General features: G+C 41.9%; 1 protein-coding gene and 1 long non-coding RNA gene across 4 annotated transcripts in view; both read right to left on the bottom strand.

Annotated features, from left to right (window-relative positions):
• The window catches only part of LOC114145479 (uncharacterized), a 56,365-nt gene extending 55,073 nt beyond the window's left edge, over positions 1 to 1,292 (bottom strand). Inside the window, exon 1 of one of the 2 annotated variants that reach the window (XR_003595703.1) lies at positions 961 to 1,292. This is a non-coding gene — a long non-coding RNA (uncharacterized LOC114145479). The remainder of the gene's footprint in view (positions 1 to 960) is intronic. The other variant, XR_003595702.1, reaches the window with a different exon arrangement.
• Positions 1,293 to 1,881: 589 nt separating this feature from the next.
• On the bottom strand, positions 1,882 to 21,356 carry card14 (caspase recruitment domain family, member 14). 2 transcript variants are annotated; one of them, XM_028016341.1, is made up of 20 exons: positions 19,838 to 21,356; positions 18,246 to 18,383; positions 17,840 to 18,165; positions 12,230 to 12,340; positions 11,992 to 12,111; positions 11,591 to 11,716; positions 10,310 to 10,459; positions 10,096 to 10,218; positions 9,505 to 9,605; positions 8,855 to 8,910; positions 8,600 to 8,660; positions 7,994 to 8,210; positions 7,792 to 7,918; positions 6,729 to 6,969; positions 6,591 to 6,654; positions 6,391 to 6,511; positions 6,099 to 6,263; positions 4,796 to 4,914; positions 4,366 to 4,481; positions 1,882 to 3,482 (listed from the first exon to the last, which is right to left on the bottom strand). In XM_028016341.1, the coding sequence occupies exons 1-20, from the start codon at positions 20,049 to 20,051 to the stop codon at positions 3,275 to 3,277; spliced, it is 2,904 nt and encodes a 967-aa protein (XP_027872142.1). In that variant the 5' UTR covers positions 20,052 to 21,356; the 3' UTR covers positions 1,882 to 3,274. The 2 variants fall into 2 exon arrangements, with proteins under 2 accessions (XP_027872142.1, XP_027872143.1); XM_028016342.1 differs by having other exon boundaries at positions 8,600 to 8,657; positions 19,838 to 21,355.
• Positions 21,357 to 21,537: the final 181 nt, after the last annotated feature.

Raw genomic sequence — 21,537 nt, forward strand, 5'->3', positions numbered from 1 at the left:
CTCCTGCAAGGAGGAGCCATAATGTTAATGTGCGGGAAATTCCCGCCACACTTTCTCACGAACTAAACATTTCTATAACGCAACAAAAACAATATAATAGCAAAGCTAACATAACATGGATTAAACATATTTCAATAATATGCAAAAACGAAAACCATAAACATATTTTATAAATAATATTTCTTCATCACATCGCAGAGACACGTTACCTCGACAGTGATCCTCATGGCTCTGAGGATTACCCATAATACCCCGCTCTTTCTAGGGTGAATGCAATACCCCGTTTTACCAGCAGATGGTGCATTTTAGCAGGATTTAACCTGAACCATTTCAACTATGTTACATATGTGCAATCCAAGCAAAGACTGACCTCACAAATGACTATTTTGTTATTTTCCACGAAAGAAGCAACTGCAATCCATTCTAAACTTTCCCTCCATGTACTTTGTACTGAATGTTGTAGCTGTGGTAGTCAGACTATTTTATTGTTTTTACACTACCTTTCAGTTTACATTATTAGAAGTAACAATTTCTTTATTATTATCATTTTTAATTTTTGAAAATTGACAATGAGCTAATTGAAAACTACCTCAGGATATCTCCACAATATATACTGCTCAAAAAAATAAAGGGAACACTTAACACAATATAACTCCAAGTAAATCAAACTTCTGTGAAATCAAACTGTCCACTTTGGAAGCAACACTGATTGACAATCAATTTCACCTGCTGTTGTGCAAATGGAACTTTGTACAGAACAAAGTATTCAATGAGAATATTTCTTTCATTCAGATCTAGGATGTGTTATTTGAGTGTTCCCTTTATTTTTTTGAGCAGTGTATTTTGGTGCACACGTTTGTATTTTGTCTGATAAAACAAAACTACTTAGCTAATAGCAAATTTCTCTCTTCACCATAAACCTCCAGCCAGTTTACCGTGACAGAACAAAATCTCACCCACCTCTTAATTTGGTTCCGAGTTCTTTCACGCAACTCCGAGCATTCAACTGCACGCAAAGTAAAAATGAGCTAAAGACTGCAGCACTTCTTTTTGTACCAATTTTGGCAAGTTATCAGCGATATTTTTATTGTGCGCCCTCTTGTGGCTATGCAGCGAGTGACGTTATAATTATTATGCGCATGCGCTGGATTAAACCATCATAATCTACATAGATTTCACCTGTTTAAAGAAAAAGGTTAAGGAAATACCTTTACACGGAACATATTAAAATTACTGACTGGTATTTTTAGCAACAGATGCCAGAAGAAGAATTTAAAAATTCCATAGCAGAGCAGCGCGTTATTCTGCATTCATGATGTTAGGATGTGTAGCATACAAATACATTTGGTTATTGTTCAGTAAAGTAGTTGATTTTATATCGGGACAACAGTACCATGGCACTATCTCTAATTTTGTAACACCAACAACCTGTGAATGTCAGATATTTGCTATATTGGTCTATTTTTTATTTTTTGTATTCTTCATCCTTAAATTGTAAAATCAAGTCTTACTGAGCTTGTTGGACCCTCACAGGATATGGAGTTTCCAGATTTCATAGGTGATTCATGCACTTGTGTGAGAATTATGACAAAAGCAACAGCATTAAGCTACTTTCAACTATTTTTAAGTGCTGTTTTTTAATCACTTCTAGCATTACAATATGAATGTGCTTCACCATTATCACTTGTTAGTTTGAATCTTCAATGATTTCCAACCCACAGTGGGCTCCTGATTCCAACTTTGTATCACCTTCAAATAAAACTCCACTTATGTTAAACAATGTGTTCAGTGTTTATTTTATAATAAACCCCTAAAGGCATACACACTGCATTTAATTAGAGCAAATTTAAGTCTTTGTTATTAAATTGAATGTGAAAATGATTGTTGTGACTATAATCCTTTAATTAGACATGGACATGTTTATTATGTTAAATGTTATTATGTCAAAGACATCATTTGGTTGTGATTAATATCAGTGCAAATAAACTGAACTGGATACAACAGAATTGAAATAACCAACATATGTACTCATCTGTTTTCGTAGAATTGTGTTCATTTCATGAGCAGTTCACTTGTTTACAAGCATATCACGCTGCCATGTTATGAAATGGTTCCAAGATAATTTATTTTAATTAAAAAAAAGAAACAATTTGGTAACAGAGACAGACAATCTTGATGTTAATTTATTGCTCTTAGCGATGTAAATTTGGATTATAGCAGGTCGATGTGCCTCTTAAAAAGCTTTCATTTATATCTAAACTCTATGCTAAAGCTAAATGGCTGAATTCAGTATGAAAATGCATAAAAACCTGTAAAAAACTTAATCCTTCACAAAAAGATCTGGCAATCAACATTTAAAAAACATATACAGCAAATTTTGAGGCATTTTCCCTACATTTCAGACTTCAGAGAAATTTAGAGTGATACCATTTTTGTATCAGAAATGTAAGAACACTTTCAATGTGAATGAAACTCTGGCAGGCAAAGATAAGACAGAAGGAGAAAAAAACAGATGAATACAATCTTTTGTCAAAGAGGCTGGCTGGAGAGAAGGGAGAAGGGCGCACACATACAAATCATGCTCAAGTTTGTTTCTGAGAGAACAAAGGAAGTAGTTGTTTGATTTTTTTTTAAAGTGATTGCGTCAAACTGAGTGAAAAACACTGTATCATATTTCCTGACGCAAAAAGGAAAGAGAAAGGGGGAAAAGAAGCTATGAGGAAGTGGGTTCAACATATTCTCTGAGTTCAGTGTTTAGCTTTGAGTGGCACAAACAACATGACCAATTCCAGGCTTACTTCAGAGTCGGTGACAATGTAGCAACCTGTGGACGACTTACAGAAACTAAACTTCCAGAGATATCTGTGATACTTATTAAATGTGTAACAATAACCTTTTATTTAACAAAAGAGAATTAAAAAAAAAAAACAGTGAGATAAAATGCCCTCGAGACGACGTTTAAAAAACAGTGGTGGTAGATGTAGTGGTTTAAAAGAGATCTGCACCAGATGCAATCCCTCATAACAAGAACTGACCTACAACAAATGTGGAGATACAATTTCTTGTTGATACAATTGTGTTTTTACAAATGCTTGTTATAAACAAATACCTAAAATGGAAGATAATATACAGTTTATACACGGCATTCCTACAGGATTTTATACACTCTCATGTATCACGGATACATACTGAAGTTTACAAAAATATCTCTTGTAAAGCTTATTCATCTTATATACATGTATATCATTTTATCCGCATTAAACTCCCCTTTTCTTCACCACAGGTCCGGCTCCACCCAGACGACCTTCCTCTGCTCCTCCCAGATGATGGTGCGGAGGCTGGTCAGCAGGGAGTTCCGGTCACACCAGGAGTCTGGAGCCATGCTGTGATACAGGCATGGCAGCTTGTCCAACAGCGGCTCCTCGCTCTTTGAACATGCAAGCAGCTGTTCCTCCGTCTGCCCGCTACGCTGCAGCTTTGACCTGCAAAACGGAAAATAAAAGAGGCGCATTGACTTCAGACCATGTGATATGTAAAATTATTTCACTGGAGTTCCTTACTGCGGTGTTTGAGCTAAAACATGGTAGTTCTGTTACCATTCAAGAAATCGTAGGCATTTTTTTTGTACAAATACTCGAATGCCAATCATACTGTGTGGTAGTGTAGGGGTCATTGACCTGCTGGAAGAGGAGAATGAAATCTTTTCCAGTCTCTGATATGTTTTAATCAAGGATATGCTATATGCTGCAAGTAGCTTCATACATCTTCCAATCAACATTGACTGGTTTCCTCATCCCTCAAGATAGCAACCCTATGTCTCACTGTGGACGTGGTGTTTGCAGCTGGAGTGCTTTTCTCCGCCAATAGCATTGTGAACATAGGTCAAAAAGTTTAATTGTGATCTCATTGGAATCGTGAACCTTTTTCCAAATATTCACTGCGTCTCCTATAGGCCTGTTGTCTTTCACAAACTTGCTTTAAACCTCTCTACAGCTTTAAACCTGACCCGTCTTACGTTTCATGCTGTTTGTTCACTTATGTTCTCAAACAGACCTCTGAAGCCTTTACAGAACAGCTATTAAATGACTCACATTTTTGCACTAATGAGGCGTCTTCTAAAGAAAATTGGTTGCACTGGATTTTATTCACAAGTATTGGACTAAAGACTCACTTTTCACATTTTTATTCATAAAACATCAAAACATCAAAGAACTATGCACTAATATACGTTGGTTTATTAAGTAGGATCCATATAAGGTAGTTTCTGGGAAAAGTTCAAGGGGTTTGACATTTCTAGCCCCTGTACATGTAGTGCTTAAGAACTCAGTGGCTTCTGTGAAAACAACAAAAACATAACAAACATACTTCAGTTTACGTGCGTTGCGTGCAGATACGCCAATAAAGATGATAACTGGAAAGATCTCGGAGCGGTGCAGCCGACGCACACAGTCCAGGCCTAATGGCAGCACACAGTGAAGGCCCTGAGAGAAGGAGGGGGATGGCAAAATATGCCGTTAAATCAGAAAGATTGTCACTCTGAAATGAGTTCCTTATAATTTAAAGTGGCTGTCTGCTTGTGCTGGTTTGTCTGGTAGTTTTAGTCTCAAATTAAAACCACAACAATTCGCAATTTGGAGATTTGCGTACACAGACATACCTTAATTCAGTCTGAGAGGAATAAAACAAAGTAAAACATAAATGTGCGATTTAAAAAAAAGATTTTGTTAACAAATTAAACGTCATTTTACATACAGAGGGTCTAAATACACATGCTAAAAAAAGAGTGCTTTCTGACCTTTTTCATGACTTTCTCAACACTTTGAAGAGTGTAGCACCGGTTTCCACCAGGCTCCACCTCCTCCAGAATCTCAGACCTCTGGAGCCGAGCAGCATGTTCACTAGCGGTCAACATCTCTGAAGGGACAGCGACAAATCACACAAAAATACTATATCCGTTAATCCCGAGCACTAAATATTTAATTTCCCCATGTTTTCCGCTAAATGTTCTTGTTCTTTGTTATTGTAATGATCAAACTTTCCCACAAAGATAAACAAACATTTAATTTACCCCTCTGCAGGGAACATTGGCACACACTTGCTATTTATAGCTGCTGCAGATTTTTTTTTTTTTATAGAAATATTTACCTACTGCGTTTATTTCCTTCCTGGATTACAGCTACAGATAAACACAATGAAATGTTTACCTCTGCCCAGTAAAAGATGAGATTGTTTACACAGCTAGTCAGACACACCATCATTTCAGTGCAAAATCGGAAGTAGAGGAAGAGACGAATCAGTAATCTCACCAATAACACGTGTTATGTCTACTGAACATAAGGTGTGTTGCAAATGGATTCATGCCCTTTAAACTCCTTCACTCTTTGTCATGTTACAGCCACAAACCTCAGTGTGCTTTAATATGATTTCATATAAGACACACACAAAGAAACAACGTGTTGCATGATTGTGTAGTGGGAAGGAAATGATATGTGGTTCTAGAAATTTATCAATTTAAATCTGAAAATTGTGGTGTGCGTTTCAGCCCTCTTTACTCTGATATTCCTAAATGCATTTCAATACACCTAAATGCCTTCAGAAGTCATCTAAGTGGTTGCCACAGTCGACTAGTGTGTAATTTAATTTAGTACAAATCCAGAGGTTCTGGATTTGGGTTCACAGGAGGACAGCACTGAACTTGAGCTGTTTTAGAAAGAGTGAGCAAAAATGTGCAGATGTGCAAAACTGACAAAATCATTCTCCCAAAGACTTGTCACTTCAAACAAGACACTGATTCAGGAGGGCTGAGTAGAAATGTACTCTCCACGTTTCAAATTTTTGTGAAACAAAAAATTGCATAGAATTTTCCTTCCACTTCACAGATGCACATTTTGTGTTGACTTATCACACAAAATCCCAATAAAATACATTGAGGTTTATGATTATAAAATGACAAGATGTAAAAAAAAAAAAACAAAAGAAAGAAATTCAAGTGACAAACATTTTTATGTGTCAAAGTTTTACCATGTTATAATATGTTTTCCTGCGACTGTATTGACAGAGATGAGTATGCGGGGCGATAACGCCGCAGCATTGCTTACCAGGCCCACAGAGCTGAAAGCCCTGCCAGCTGGCCAGCTTCTTGTCCAGCATGCGTCCCAGTATTGTTGGCAGCAGCAGGATAGGCCTGCAGACTGGTGGGAAATGAGGAGTAACAAGGGTGTAGGGCATGAGGGTTACACAGCTTTTGGGTGGCGACGGAGAACCTTTAGAGGTGGAAAAACAGAGGCAAATGTGCAATGTTCATTAAAAACTGTGAACACTGCAGCACCAAAATTAGCAGTAAAGACAAGCATTTCACATTTGTGATGGTGCTGCTGCAGCTCACGGTACCTGACTCGGTGCCGTTTGTGTTTTCTTCATCCACACTGACCCACAGAGGGTTCCTTCCTTGGCGCCCCGTGCTCACTATCCTCACTGCCTTTTGTTCACTCCGGGTGTTTTCTCGTCCAGCCTGGGATGATAGTTTTTCCTTAGTTAACTCAGAGCCCTGAACACTTTATTAGTTAATTGCTTAAAATTTTTAAAAATACCTTCTGGCAATTCTTTGTCTGAAAGCTCATATCTTCAATTGTTTGAATCAAAATTCTCTGGGCCCTGTAACACAGAAAGAAATCTGTTGTCATCTTGACCTATTAGAATCTACCACCGGCTCACAGCAGAGCACCAACCTGTAATAATTGGGTACTGTTCCACTTTGCAGGTCAAGCAGCTGGCACGGGTGAACTTGGCTCGCTTGCCACAGATCCTCGGTGCCGGCAGGTCTCGTGTTTGTTACATGTAGGATATTGTTGCACGACACGGCCAAGGTCCCGCTGGCACCAGCAGGAAGGGATAAATTGACCCGAATGTAAAAGGAGTCTCCTGACGACATCGTGCTGTTCTGCAGCTGTTGCAGCAGCGCCTCGTAGTCTGCGCAGGATGAGAACGACAGTAAATTTGCTTAAACACCTTCATCACCAGTTGTCTTCTGCGCATGATGCTGAGAAAATGCTTGTTATTTATTTTGTGCTCTCTTAGATGTAGTTGACATACTCCAAGAGAGGAGTCCAACTAGTTTAGTTGCCCATGGCCATGAAGGTGAATGGATGTTTCAGAAGGAGGAATTAGCACCTTTGGCAAACTATCACATCTCTGGCTGTTAGAGGCGTCCATCATCAGCAGTAGACATTGCATCAACTGAGTGCACCAACTCCTTATGAGCTGAAACAAGCCTGCTAGTCAAGAATGAACCTATGATGTACAATGTGGTTGATCATACATGTAATTGTAAATTAACTGAAGATTGAACACTAAAAGGCTGAAAGGACTGTGGATGAATTGAATAGCTGTCTGGAAATCCACTGCCCTTTTTTTTTTTTTTTCTGATTAGGGTAAGTGTTGCAAATGTCTGAAAGCTTGAATTTTCAACAAACAAATTGGTGATGGGATACTATTTGCTGGACTATTTGTTTGTAACTCCATGATTTAATTACTCCACTCTGCTATGAGTCAGAATCATTTAGTGGATGAGAAAAATATTTAAATAGAGGTAAGATTTTGATATTATTTCTCCATGTGACAAGATGACAAATGAGCCGTTATCTAATTTTAAAATCTCAAAAAAATCGGCTTCCAGATAACTGCACATCAGCTGGAACCATTATTGCCTACTGACAGAAAAAAAACCCACAAAATGCACAGTAGCACCAACTCTGCTCTGTGTTTTAGTCTTTTTAACGCTGTAAGGTTTACCGTTTTGCCTGGGGCGGAGGGAAAGCTGACAGAAGCCTGTAACCTGGCCCAGAGCCCACATAGCTTCTTCCAGAGTGGAGTCCTCTAACACCATCCTCAGAGCCCTGCTGTTCTGCTCATACCTGACCTGCAGAACAACAGCTTGATAAGAATTGCATTATTCATTGCAGGAAAACTTCACCTTTTTTCTCAGTACACTCACCTCCACAATCTGCGCCCCGGGGCTGATGCCGGCAGCATGGGCGGCGCCACCCTCAGTCACCTGGTGCACAAACACGCCAGACTTGTTTCCTCCCACGATTGAGAGCTCGCTTAGCAGTGCCTCACACTGGAGGGAGAGGCTAAGAACACGGCCGTTAACGCGGATGGCTTTTGGACGAGAACGCACCAGGAAGGGAGGGGCTGAAGATTTTGAGACGCTGAGGAGAAGAGAGAAAATTGGGGTTGATTTCTAGTATTCACTCTAATTATTGAGAATTCCTTGTTTCAAAGTTTTGTAAACCTTGAAACAATACATTTAAAATACATTTTAAGACTACTAAGGCACCCTGATTAGCTGAGACTTGGCAGAGAAATGATGAAGTAGGAGATTTGTCACCAGTCACCCTTTTATTTTAAAAATGCATCCAGTTCTCAGAATGCATTGCACTAATTCAGATAGTTGATTAAGACTGTATCTGTTTATTAAATCTGTTCATAGAGGTTTTACAGGCCTGATTTTTTTTTTTAATTGACAAGATATTGTTTATAGTTTATCCCATCTATCTAGGCTGTACTTTATAAATCCCAAGTCCTTTTTTGTCCTCACCAGACAGAGTTGGAGCCATGAGAAGAGGAAGGTCTGGGTTTCTGCTCGTCTTCACTCCCTGCTGAACAAAAGAGAGGCTGTACGATGATCTGGCACCAGGGCTGCTTTCCCCGACAATAATATGCCAGAGTTAATATATTACTTTTCAATGCTGACAAAGGTTCAGATTTAAACAATAAGTAATAAAGGTATTTCAACTAAACAGCGAAAGACCAGAGGACAGTTCACTGTAGGACAGTTTTTGTCTCTACGTACCATCAGAAAGTAACACAAAGTCGTCCAGCACAGAGTCAGTTTCTGCTGTTTCCAAACTACGTGAGAAGAAAGAACAAACTAGAATGAACTTTGGAAATATGGTTAGACACAGAAGTCTCGAACAGCAAGGAGACTTTCCAGAAATAGCTGAGATTAAATCATGCAACTGCACTAACTGGTTTCCTGGGGAGCAAATAATTATAGCCTTTGGGTGGCAAAGCTGAAACGTCTGACAACTCTTAACACGGAACATTCCCTTATGGCTTCAGGAACGAAAGTAATAAAAAAAAAAGGGGTTAAAGAGTACAAACAGACAGCTCAAGGCCTCTCGCCTTCCTCCATGACTGCATGACATGAACCTCACATTCCTGTGAATTAATAATTCACCTGAAAGTCATCTTACAACAGCAGAAAATAATACAGAGGACAGAATTCAAATTTTCCTTTTTCCTGGTATGTAAGGTGACACCCACTCCCACCATCACCAATGACCTTATGGACTAAAACAAATTCACTGTACACGTACATACACTACAGCACGCAAACACACACACGCACACGCGCCCACCCACCCCTGCGTACCCACACACACACAATCGAACGCCCCCACACGCCCACACACCTACACCCACGCCCACACACGCACACACCTGCTGTCTTCAAAAAAAACTTCTTGTCTTCTACGGAGAGACTCCAGACTGGGTGGCTCGACGCCTTTGGACCGGATGCTGGAGGGGACAGCATCTTCTGACTAAGGATAAAGAGAACATAAATACAGTAAATAAAAAGCACTGATTTCATTAAAAGTTTCTCAGGTTCTGTTGGAATTTTGCATTATTATGTGGACTAGTTATTTTAAGCTTAACAGAACATGATGTTGCATCTTGAGCATGATTTCCCAACAATGTTGGTGGTAGCAGAAATGTCATGCTGCTGGATGCTTTTCCTCAGTAAAGCCTGAAAAGCGGGTCAGTTTTTGAATATATTTACTTATCTACACAGTCATTGGACCAGTCAAAGTTTAGATTATTTTTATTTCATAATTTATTAGTCAAAAAAAGAAATTGTGTATTATTTTCCTTCTACTTCACAATTACAAGCCATCACATAAGGACGCAACAAGTCTGATCAAGCTTAAGGAGTACAACATTTTGAAAAGCAGTGTAGATGTTAGTAAGCATTACTTACCACTAAATTCTTCTTAAATAGAAACCCATCTCTCACAGCGGCATGTTACATACCTCTGAGGTGCAGGAATTCAGGGACATGGGGTTAAGTGCGTCCATGCGTCGTAGTCTCCGTCGGACTGGAAGAGGACATTCTTCAGAGCTGGAAGTTGGACTCTCCCAGCCGATCTCCTTCACCTTCAACCCCAACCCAAAGGCATCAGTAAAGTTACTTCTGCATCTGTTGTACTTTTGTGTGAATGTGGTAATTTGTGTGTTAAAAACATACATCAGATTTCCGCAGGCGGGGTCTAGGGTTGCGCTTTGCCTGAAGTGTGAAGACGGCCTCCTGCAGCTCCACCAGCTGACTCCTCAATGTGTCCTTCTCAGCCAGGATGCGGGCGATCATGGCCTGGGCATCGTCTCTGGACTGGTAGGCCTACACACACAGGGGAAGATTTCAAATTAATCAAAAGGTGCTCAGTTAAAAGTAAATAGGGTCCTTACAGCTCCTGACTAAGTTAGGCCAGATTCCTGACTCATCTAGATGATCACCATGGAAAAGTGGTTATGGACCAACTAAACCTGGAATGCATATTGGAAGTCAGGGATTCTTCAAATTAATATATAACATTTCCGACGATGGCAATGTTATGCTTCCATCAAGAAAAAAGAAATACAGAATGGTGTTAAAGTGGTGTCACATTTCCTTTTTTAATAACTAACAATAAATGACAGAAATGTGGGATAGAAAAATAATGGTTCATCTAAAGATTATATAATACGAATAAGTTTTTAATTTTTATTCTTAAGCTATTAAAGATGGGATCTGATATTAGAACAATTTTTCAGCATGTTTAAATTACGTACAGAATATGATACATTTCATAGTACAAATACAGTAGTTAGGCTCATTATTCTTAACTGAGAGATAAAGATTTCACTTAAAAATAAGGGACGTATTAAATGGGGAGGGTTTCTTAAACGATAACAGGCTTTTTGAACCCAGGATTCAAAAGCAATTTTTAATTCAACTAGAAGACATAGTCAAGAAAGTATGTTTATTACACAGTTTATTACACTCAGGCACTGCCACAGACACCAAAAGCAGTTATATAAGACTGATAGCTCCATGATGCGGCTTGGAGACACTTGATATTTTCTAAGGTGTGGCAGATTATACGTCAACATTTTTCTTAGCGTTATAAATAGCAGCCAGGAGACCTCATGGGAATACCATGAGCAACAAAGCATGCTTTTCATGCAAATTAACTCACCCATTTTTCTGCTTTGAGAGGTGTTCTTTTTAAATGTCAACCAACCTAGTATGCCTTATTAAATAAAAAAAGAAACCCTAACTCAAAACAGGAAGCTAAAACAAAACTGAAACAATCCAATAAAACATTACTGATTTTACTGGTATGAGGCATTTATGAGGAAATAATAAGAAAAAACATTATGGCGGCTCAGTTCCAGCTGAACATTGAAGGTAAAATATGAAACAGAAGCACACAACTTGAAAAAATGGTAGTGATATTAAGTGATTGAGGGGAAGAGTTACTGTACCCACCTGGTCCCTCTCTACCTGAAGTTCCTTCATCTGGCTCTGGACCACGGTGCTCTTCTGCTCTTGCATCTTACAATCCAGAGAAAGCTGCTGCACCTGAAGGCTCAGAGCCTCTGTCTGATTCAAGAGCTGAAAAAATACATACGGCTAAATTAAAAACATGATCAATGTCAGAAGCAAAATTGCTGCTAGGCTTTTTAAAAAAGGTGCCTAGTCCAACATGTAAACTAATGAAAAAAACCAAACGTAGTTGATATTTCCCTGTGGTCAAGGAACTGTTTTATATGTCATGGTTAACTTTGTGCATGGAAATCTTAAAAGGTCACATTCTGTTAATACTGTTAAGCTGAATTTGCATGTTTTTCCTCATTCGTAATGATGGCAAAGGACAAACATACACACACCCCCTGTTTGTCTCTGAGCAGCTTTTCATTCTCTTCTCTGTAGCTTTTCAGGTGCTCCGCCAGCTCCACCTGACTGTCGATTGCCTCTGCCAAGTCCTGCTGCAGGATGTCCTTATGAGCCTGACAGGTGAGCGACACAAGACAAGACAAGATCATGAAGAGATAAGGAGAGGCTGATCCTTTCTCTGTTGAAAGTTCATCTAAGAAATCTGACACTACTCAATGAGAGGTTTCTGACCTCCTCTTGCAGCTGTGGGGTCTGAGAAGAAGAAACGCTTCGGAGGGAACGCTGTTTGTGGAACTCATTTTCCATCTGAATGCTCTGTAGGTCCATCTGCAGCTGATATACCTGCCATTAAAGACAACAAATATATCCCAATGTTGATAATGAACTGTTGTGTCCTAATAAAAACAAAACAGGTGTGTTTTATATGACATGGTGAAGTCTGTTTTTTGTAGCTTGACATAAGTCTCAAAAAGTTTCTTTAGAAATTCCAATCTCTTAAGAAACAGCTGATATTCAGGTGTTTGATCCAGCAGTACATGAATGGCAATTATTTTTGCTCCATTTAAAAAAAAAACAAAAAAAAACAAAACATGGTCCTCTGTACAACCTTCCCCTAAGTCCTACTGTGATGTTGCAGAAAGATGTTTAACTTTCTACTCATAACCAGTCATTTTATATGTATAGAGCAGTTTTTATATAAAACAAGGCTAACACAAAGAGAGAGAAAAATAGCAAAACCCTAAAAACTAGAGATCTAAATAAAAGGGTAAGAATGGAAAAGAAAAAAAGTCTCTGCCAAGTCCTGCTGCAGGATGTTCTTATGAGCCTGACAGGTGCGAGGAAGACAAGACAAGATCTTGAAGAGATAACACACACATTTGTGTGTGTTGACCACACACATTTTTGTGTAGTCAACACACACATTGTGTAGTCAACAGTCATAATGTTGGTTAGAAGGAAGTGCATTTGGGTTGATGGTGATAATTAGAAGACACTTGAATTTGACAAACATTCTGAGTGTTCATTTCCTGATAAGACGGTTAAAAAGAGGTCAAAAGTAAAAGAAGATAAGAAGGAGACACAAATAAAAACAAAAACTGAAACAAAGAAGGAGCATTGAGCTGGTAGAAAAATATTGTAAATATAACAATACAAAAAATAATCTTAATGCCTAAAAGTCAACTAAAAGCCAAAGATGAACAGCATGGACAACCGCATTGTCATTATCTTTTTGTTATGTTTGATGTGCTGCAACGACTTCAGTTGTTTACTTGTGATCCACAAGTAAACAACAATTGTTTTTTTTTTTTCAAATGTATGATTTAAAAAAAGTCAAAGAAATACATAAAATTTGTTTGTAACTTATCCAAAGCTTGTAGGTCGCACCACAGAGTTCTTAAATTTAGAAATGTTTTTGAATAAGACATATTGTTCTATTGTGCAAAACAAAAACAAAAAAACAGAGAGGGCTAAAAAAAACAAACATGCTGTGGTCCTCATTAAGAGATTACGACATCCTTAGGTCAAAATCCCCCAGAAAATGTGAAGCTGCTCCTTTTTTAACACCTCTTGTTAGAATGACGGGTTTTTGTGAGTGTGACCTGAGTCACCACAGCTTCTTCTACCCACCTGTCTTATCTGCAGGTCACTGCAGCTGTTCGATCTCTCAAACACAACTGCTTAACTAGCCCTGTCTGTTTCAATTACCTCATTGCAGACACATTGGTGGCATAATGTAGAATCCTTCAGGTTGAATAAGTACAAGTTACATAAATTTTGGGTTTAGTAGTTGGTTTTCTGTTGAAGCTGAGATAAAGAGCTTCAGCATTTACCTAAAAACATTTCTTGCTGTAATAGTAGTAATAGTAGCAGCGACTGCCCATAGTGCCGTTAATGTCTTCAGTGACAAACTGCACTGTGTGGTTTCCTGGTACAGAAAAAATGCATCAAAGATGCTCCGTAGTCATATTTCCTGATTAGGATATGAAAAAAAGGATGTAAACTACTCATAGAGCATAATTAGCTCATTTCCTTTTAAAGTAAACCTTTTAACTGCTAAAGAGAAATTACTAAGTGTAATATAAAATAAATTAGGAAAAAAATATACTTCCCACAAATCAGCCTACTTTTGATGTAAGAAAATCCAGAAAGTTTTGATAGTGAAGATACAACAACAACAACAACAATAATAATAATAATAAAAAAATTAAAATTTAAGCTTAGTAGCTAAATTAGTTTAGTAATGTTTAGCAATAAACATTTTTTTTAAAAGTACCTTGAGTAATTCAACAATGTTATAAATAGCGTTATAACAAAGCTGTTGGGAAAATGCTGCATAAAACATGCTATATTTGTTTCCTTCTGCCAGAACATTGTTCATAAGGTAAAATATTGTCATTTCATATTGCACATCCTGAAGTGGAGTTAGGAGACAGCAGAGAATATTGTGAGGTTGGTAAAAGACTGAATGAGTCCACGCCGTTGTCATGAATCTGACCTTTACCGTTTAAACCATTGTACTTTATGTGCTTCATTAGAATGGTTATTTGTAAACCAGAGAAAACAAAATCTCGTGATGTTTTCTTTGGGAAAAGATATTAACGGTCACAGACTGTCAGGAAATGCGGGTGGTGAGAGTGGTGAGGCAGATGCAGCGGACCCAGGTATGATGAATATGATGTTTTAATTACGGAAAGCCAGTCAAAACAACGAACAGCAGGCACAAGGAAACACTGACGACGAACTGACTAGACATAGACGAGGACCCGACGACGAACAAGGAACACAGGTGGAGTTAAATACACGGGAGGGTAATCACAGAGACGAGACACACCTGGGAACAATCAAGGGGAGGACAGGACAACGAAGAGACTTAACGACACAGAAAACTCTAAATAAACAAGGAAAAACACAGATCATGACAGTACCCCCCCCTCAAGGGCGGCTACCAGACGCCCAAGAAAAAAAAAACAACCAAAAAACCCAGCAAGGGTGGGTGGAGGGGTGCCGGACGGCGGGCCAGAGTCCAAACCAACAAAAAAAAAAAAAACAACCCACCATCGTGGGCGGAAAAACAAGAAGGGCCAAGAGTCCAAAAACAACAAAAAACTACCCACAGGGTGGGCGGAGGCAAAGGAGGCGGGAACCACGGAGGTGGTCCGGCGGTCGTCCGCGGCGGCGGGAACCACGGAGGCGGTCCGGCGGCCGTCCGCGGCGCTGGAGGCGGGAACCACGGAGGCGGTCCGGCGGCCGTCCGCGGCGCTGGAGGCGGGAACCACGGAGGCGGTCCGGCGGCCGTCCGCGGCGCTGGAGGCGGGAACCACGGAGGCGGTCCGGCGGCCGTCCGCGGGGCTGGAGGCGGGAACCACGGAGGCGGTCCGGCGGCCGTCCGCGGGGCTGGAGGCGGGAACCACGGAGGCGGTCCGGCGGCCGTCCGCGGCGCTGAAGGCGGGAACCACAGAGGCGGGACCCCAGGAGGCGGTCCAGCGGCTGTCCGCGGCCCGGGAGGTGGCGATGATGAGCCCCCCGAGGCAGGGTCTCTGGTGGAGCACAGGGGGTCTCGGTGGGAACGCCGGGGGTCTGAGTCGGAACACTGGGAGTCTTGTGAGGAACGCAGGGGGTCTTGGTCCTCGGGGTCTCGGGAGTCAAGGTCTCGGGGGTCAGGGTCTCGGAGGGAACGCAGAGGGTCAGGGTCTCGGAGGGAACGCAGAGGGTCAGGGTCTCGGAGGGAACGCAGAGGGTCAGGGTCTCTGGAGGAACGCAGGAGGTCAGGGTCTCTGGAGGAACGCAGGAGGTCAGGGTCTCGGGTGGAACGCTGGAGGTCAGAGTCTCGGGTGGAACGCTGGAGGTCAGAGTCTCGGGTGGAACGCTGGAAGTCTGAGTCGGAACGCAGGGAGTCTCGGTAGGAACGCAGGGAGTCTCGGTCGGAACACTGGGGGTCTCGGGAGTCGGGGTCTCGGGAGGAACGCAGGGAGTCTCTGGAGGAACACAGGGAGTCGGGGTCTCAGGAGGAACACAGAGGGTCAGGGTCTCAGGAGGAACGCAGAGGGTCTCGGGAGTCGGGGTCCCGGAAGGAACGTAGAGGGTCTCGGTTGGAACACAGGGGGTCTCGGTCGGAACACAGGGGGTCTCGGGAGTCGGGGTCTCGGAGGGAACGTAGAGAGTCTCGGGAGTCGGGGTCTCGGCGGGAACGCCGGCTGATTCGGCCTCGGGTGCGCCGGCTGGAACGCCGGCTGATTCGGCCTCGGGTGCGCCGGCTGGAACGCCGGCTGATTCGGCCTCGGGTGCGCCGGCTGGAACGCCGGCTGATTCGGCCTCGGGTGCGCCGGCTGGAGGTGAGCCGGAGCGGAGCCTCGGTCCCGGCTGCGGGGGCGAACCGCAGCGAAGCCTCGGAAGCGGCTGCGGGGGCGAGCCGCAGCGAAGCCTCGGAAGCGGCTGCGAGCCGCAGCGAAGCCTCGGAACGGGCTCCGGGGGCGAGCCGCAGCGAAGCCTTGGAAACGGCTGCGGGGGCGAGCCGCAGCGAAGCCTTGGAACGGGCTCCGGGGGCGAGCCGCAGCGAAGCCTTGGAACCGGCTGCGGGGGCGACAGCTCCGGAAGGCGACGAGGGGCCGGGTCCCTCGGCGGCTCCCATCGCTGTCTCCGAGCTCGCAGCGGAGGAGGTGCTTCCGGAAAGCGACGAGGGGCCGGGTCCACCGGCGGCTCACGTCGCTGTCTCCGGGTAGACGGCGGAGGAGGTGTTCCCGGAAAGCAACGAGGGGCCGGGTCCACCGGCGGCTCACGTCGCTGTCTCCGGGTAGACGGCGGAGGAGGTGTTTCCGGAAAGCGACGAGGGGCCGGTTCCACCGGCGGCTCAGGTCGCTGGCTTCCCGGACGAAGGAATCGACGGGGGCCGTACCCGGGGGGTGCTAACACCAGCCTTGTTCCCCGGAAAAGCTCCCGCTGCAGGTCGGCGAGAGCTTCAGCTAGCTCCCTGTCCTCCCTGCTGGATCTCCGCCTCGGTCCGCTCTGCTTTTTCGGAGGGAACCTCACTCCAGCTGGGTCCATAATAGCGAGCCTCACCGTTCGGTCTGGTCGGGTCCTACTGTCAGGAAATGCGGGTGGTGAGAGTGGTGAGGCAGATGCAGCGGACCCAGGTATGATGAATATGATGTTTTAATTACGGAAAGCCAGTCAAAACAACGAACAGCAGGCACAAGGAAACACTGACGACGAACTGACTAGACATAGACGAGGACCCGACGACGAACAAGGAACACAGGTGGAGTTAAATACACGGGAGGGTAATCACAGAGACGAGACACACCTGGGAACAATCAAGGGGAGGACAGGACAACGAAGAGACTTAACGACACAGAAAACTCTAAATAAACAAGGAAAAACACAGATCATGACACAGACAGCATGCCAGCGTTTTACCATGTAACGCAGGGAATTCTTGGTTAAAATTTAATCACATTCTTCAAAGAGTTTTTCAAAAGATGTTCTTGATCGTTAATGGAAAAACCTAAGAATTACAATCAGTTTTTAGACATTCCCCTTTATATCCACCTTCACTGTTTTCTAGGAAGAAACAAGTTATTGTTTAACTAGAAAGGAATTGAGGTGAAATTCAAGATGATCTGATTCATTATTTCTTCTAAGTCTCCTTTTTGAACTTTGAATCTATTTTTATTATGATATTGTTAACATTAATCATGCTTTCCCTGGATTAGCAATAAGAGACATTGGGACTCTTAGAAGGAAAACGTAATGATAACCTAAAATAAATATTGGAGACTGCTTCTATTTTTTAGGAGAAAAAAATATTAAAACACGAAGAGAAATTTTAAGACAAAAACTCACCTGCAGGTTCAGGTCGTGCAGCCGCCCGTTTATAGCCGATTTCTCCTCAATGCTTGTAGTGTAGCGGATGTACAAGTCGCACTTCTCGTCCTTCAGTTTGGTGACTTCCCGCTGCAGAGAACTCAGGTGTCTCTGCAGGCGTTCGTTTTCAGTCTGAAGGTGGCTGCACTTCTCTTCCTGCTCCATCAGCTGGCTGACCTCCGACTCCAGGGAGGAGCAGCGGGTGCTCATCTTGCCAGCCTCGTTGCGGGCCTCCTGCAACTCCGTCTGCATCCCTGTTACCGCTCTGATGAGATACTCGGTCAGCTCTGAGTACTTAATCAGACCTGTGAGGAGGAAAATGCAGGTGAGCTGTTGGAGACAAAGACACGCTTTGAAAGTGTAGGAGATGTTTTAAAACACTTACCACTGAATCTGGAGGGCTCTGTGCTGGGCTTACGTCCTGTAACATGTGTGTAGAGAACTGGATAATGAATCATCAGCCCCTCTAACAGAGCTACAGCTCCATTTCTTCCCTGGGTCCTCAGCAGATCCAACATGTAGCCTAAAAGGTGATACAATTAAATTCCTTTTGTCTCAGATTCAGCTTCATGCAAAAAGTGAAAAGTTTTATTTGGAGAGAACACAAAAACCCAGTTTTTTAATCCACCAGAATTCAGTTTTACATATGTTCATTGTTGTTAACCTTGTTTGATTCTTAAATAAAAAAATATTGATATGTCTGGAGAGTCATTCAAACAACTTTTGAAAGTAAAATTTTGTTAATTTGCAAAGTCAGAAACCTTTGACATTACCAGTCAATGTGTTAAATATTGCTTAATGTGTTAAATCCTGAATGTCAAATTAACTTTCTATTCACTTAAATGATTACATGTCTGCTACTCTGAATGCTAAAATAATAGCATGAAGATATAGGAATAATTGCTTTATTAGCTCTCTAACTGGATGAATGGAGGTGTGGCAAAATAGTTGCACTCCTACAGAGGGTTTTGACCCTCCTTCATCTCTAACTTCTCCTTAGGTGTGTGTGTGTGTGTGTATGCATGATTGTTTGTCCTGTCTGTCTCTGTGTTGCCCTGTGATGGACTGCCGTCCTGACCAGGGTGTACTCCGCCTCTCGCCCATTGACCACTGGAGATAGGCACCAGCACCCCTCAGAACTTCACTGAGGACAAGCGGGTAAGATAATGGAAGGATGGACAATTTAGCTCTTTGTGAAAATGTAACAATAATACCCTCCTGGTGTGTGTCCCATTATATCTGTCTTACGGCTTTTCAGAAAGTCAAAAATCATATCAACAGTGAAATATGGTGGTGGTAGAGAGGTGGTCTGGGGGCTGCTATATAGTTTCAGAACCTGAACCACTTATTGTAATTAAAGGAACTATGAATCTTGTTCTCTTGCCTAAAATGTAGGAGATTTTAGGCAAATCTAAAGGAAGAGGGGTGTTCAACCAGTACACTAGAAAGTTTATCTCAGAATGTAAAACAATGGATGGGTTTGGAGGGCTTGTCAAACTACACACTTAAATTTAATTCAGACCCTGTGGTAGGACCTTACATATTTATGGTTAAAAAATCTCCAGTGTTGCTCAACATAAACAATTCTGCAACAAAGACTGGGCCAAAATTCCCCCACAGTTATCCTACATGTCATCAATTGTCTAATTGTCATCCAATTACTTTTTACACAGGTCAGGTTGGTCTGAATAGCTTCTCCCTTTGATGAATTAAAAGATCATTTGAAACTGGCTCTTTGCATTTACTGAGCCTTATCTGATAAACTTTGTTTGACAATCTGAGATATTTAGAGGGGAAAAATGTAAACAATAGGCATACCTTTGATTGGTGTATTAAAAAGCAAAAAGAGGACAAATCAGAACCGTTACGTTACAATCAGAAGCTGCAGAAACTTCTGGAAATTCTTATCAGTTTGAGCAGATCTAATTTTCTTAAAACAGTCAAACATAAAACAGAAAGTCTAGTCAGGAAGCTTACTTGTTCTCATGCAGCGATTAGTCAGATTATGACAAGAAAGGATCTCGTCTTCATCCACCTCTGTGAGAACCTTGACCTGCCTCAGATAGGGCAACAAGATGCACGGTCGAACCCCGAGGGAGATCCGGTGACGGTTGTCATTGATCAGCTCCCAAAGTTCCTCCTCGCTCAACTCCTTCAGGCTGCGACCCTCTGGAACAGACTCCTCCGCCATCCTTAGTGCGTTGGATCACTGATGCGTACACACAGCTGAAGCCGGTGAGGCGACAGCAAACACACACACACACACACTTCTACAGCAGACCAACAGACTGAGTGAAGGAGCCGGGTAAAGTATGATTTTAAAAAAAAGGCAGGGTAGTTTCCACGCCCTGCTGCTTATTTCAAGCATGCATCTGTGGGCGTGAAGGAAAACCTGTGTGACAACCTTTGTTATGCAGCTCAGCTAGAGGGTAGGCACAATCATCTGATCAGGTTTTCACACATATTCGTCATATTTTAACCACACTCTTAAAAACAATCAGCTAAACGAAGCGTTACTGTAAGCACCTCACTCCTGGCTGCTGTTTATTTTTAAAAGCATATTGAGTGTCTCATCTAACAATAATAAGCTTCTTCTCTGCCACAGTGAATGAGTTTTGAGATTAGTTTATCACATCATTTTTGGGGGGGCCGAGGCAGAATAAAACAGGCACATTAGAGTTCAGCTTAATAATTCCTAATCACAGGAAGGTAAACATTCTGCGCCACAGACAGGAGCAAACACAGAGAGCAGCAGAGCAAAGTCCTCTTTCACAGAAGGAAATAATATTACCAGGACAAAGTGTTTTTCTAAGCCAAACATACGTGGGCTTAGTGTGTCATAAGGGAGGATGTATACAAATTGAAGCTGCTGTAAATTATATATACGTATGTATAAGTGCTTTGGAGGATGTATTTTATCTCATAAAAAGTATGGACGTTTACTTAAAGCTTCTGGGAAAAACCCTGTAAACTGTTCATGTAAGTCAGAACTACAACTTATGCACTGACAAAGACAACTGTTATCTCAAAGACAGAACTGGTTATAGGTTATAAAAGCAAAATGATGAGACAACACATCGCCCATGAAAAAGCTCACGGACGACTCAAAGTTCTTAAGCCAAGGCTGATTAACTCAAATGACTTTCTTTGCAGCATTCTGGGGGATAATCAGCTTCTGTCAACAGTACAAGGCCTGATGATCTGCCTCATAGTCCTTAAAACAGTAAAAGCTGAACATTATGTGGAATTTTAAGGTAGGATATAAACAATTATATAAAATGGAGCTTCATAATGATAATAAAAAAAGAGTGCAACAATAATTGAATCATCCCACATTTGGTAACAGATAGATCACAGTCAGTTTTGACCTGCAAGTGTGAATCATGTACAAATTTTGGAATTCCACACAACTATTTAGAAGACTGATTTAAACTTATGACAATTCAATCTCAGAAATATTGTGAAAACTACATCAATATTTAACATTTTCAGAAAACTTTCAAAAAGTTGAGATTTCTGTAGAAAAAACTGTTAAATTAGGTATGTTCTCTAGACCCTGAAATTAAATCTTTACATTGCAACCGTTTAAAAACTCCAAGTAGTGGGGTAGTTGACAGGAAAAATCGAAAGCTTATCGGCACTAACAAGCATTTGTCATGAGGTGGTGAGGAAAACGC

The sequence above is a fragment of the Xiphophorus couchianus genome, chromosome 5 (genome assembly GCF_001444195.1).
Source record: "Xiphophorus couchianus chromosome 5, X_couchianus-1.0, whole genome shotgun sequence".
Classification (NCBI taxonomy): domain Eukaryota; kingdom Metazoa; phylum Chordata; class Actinopteri; order Cyprinodontiformes; family Poeciliidae; genus Xiphophorus; species Xiphophorus couchianus.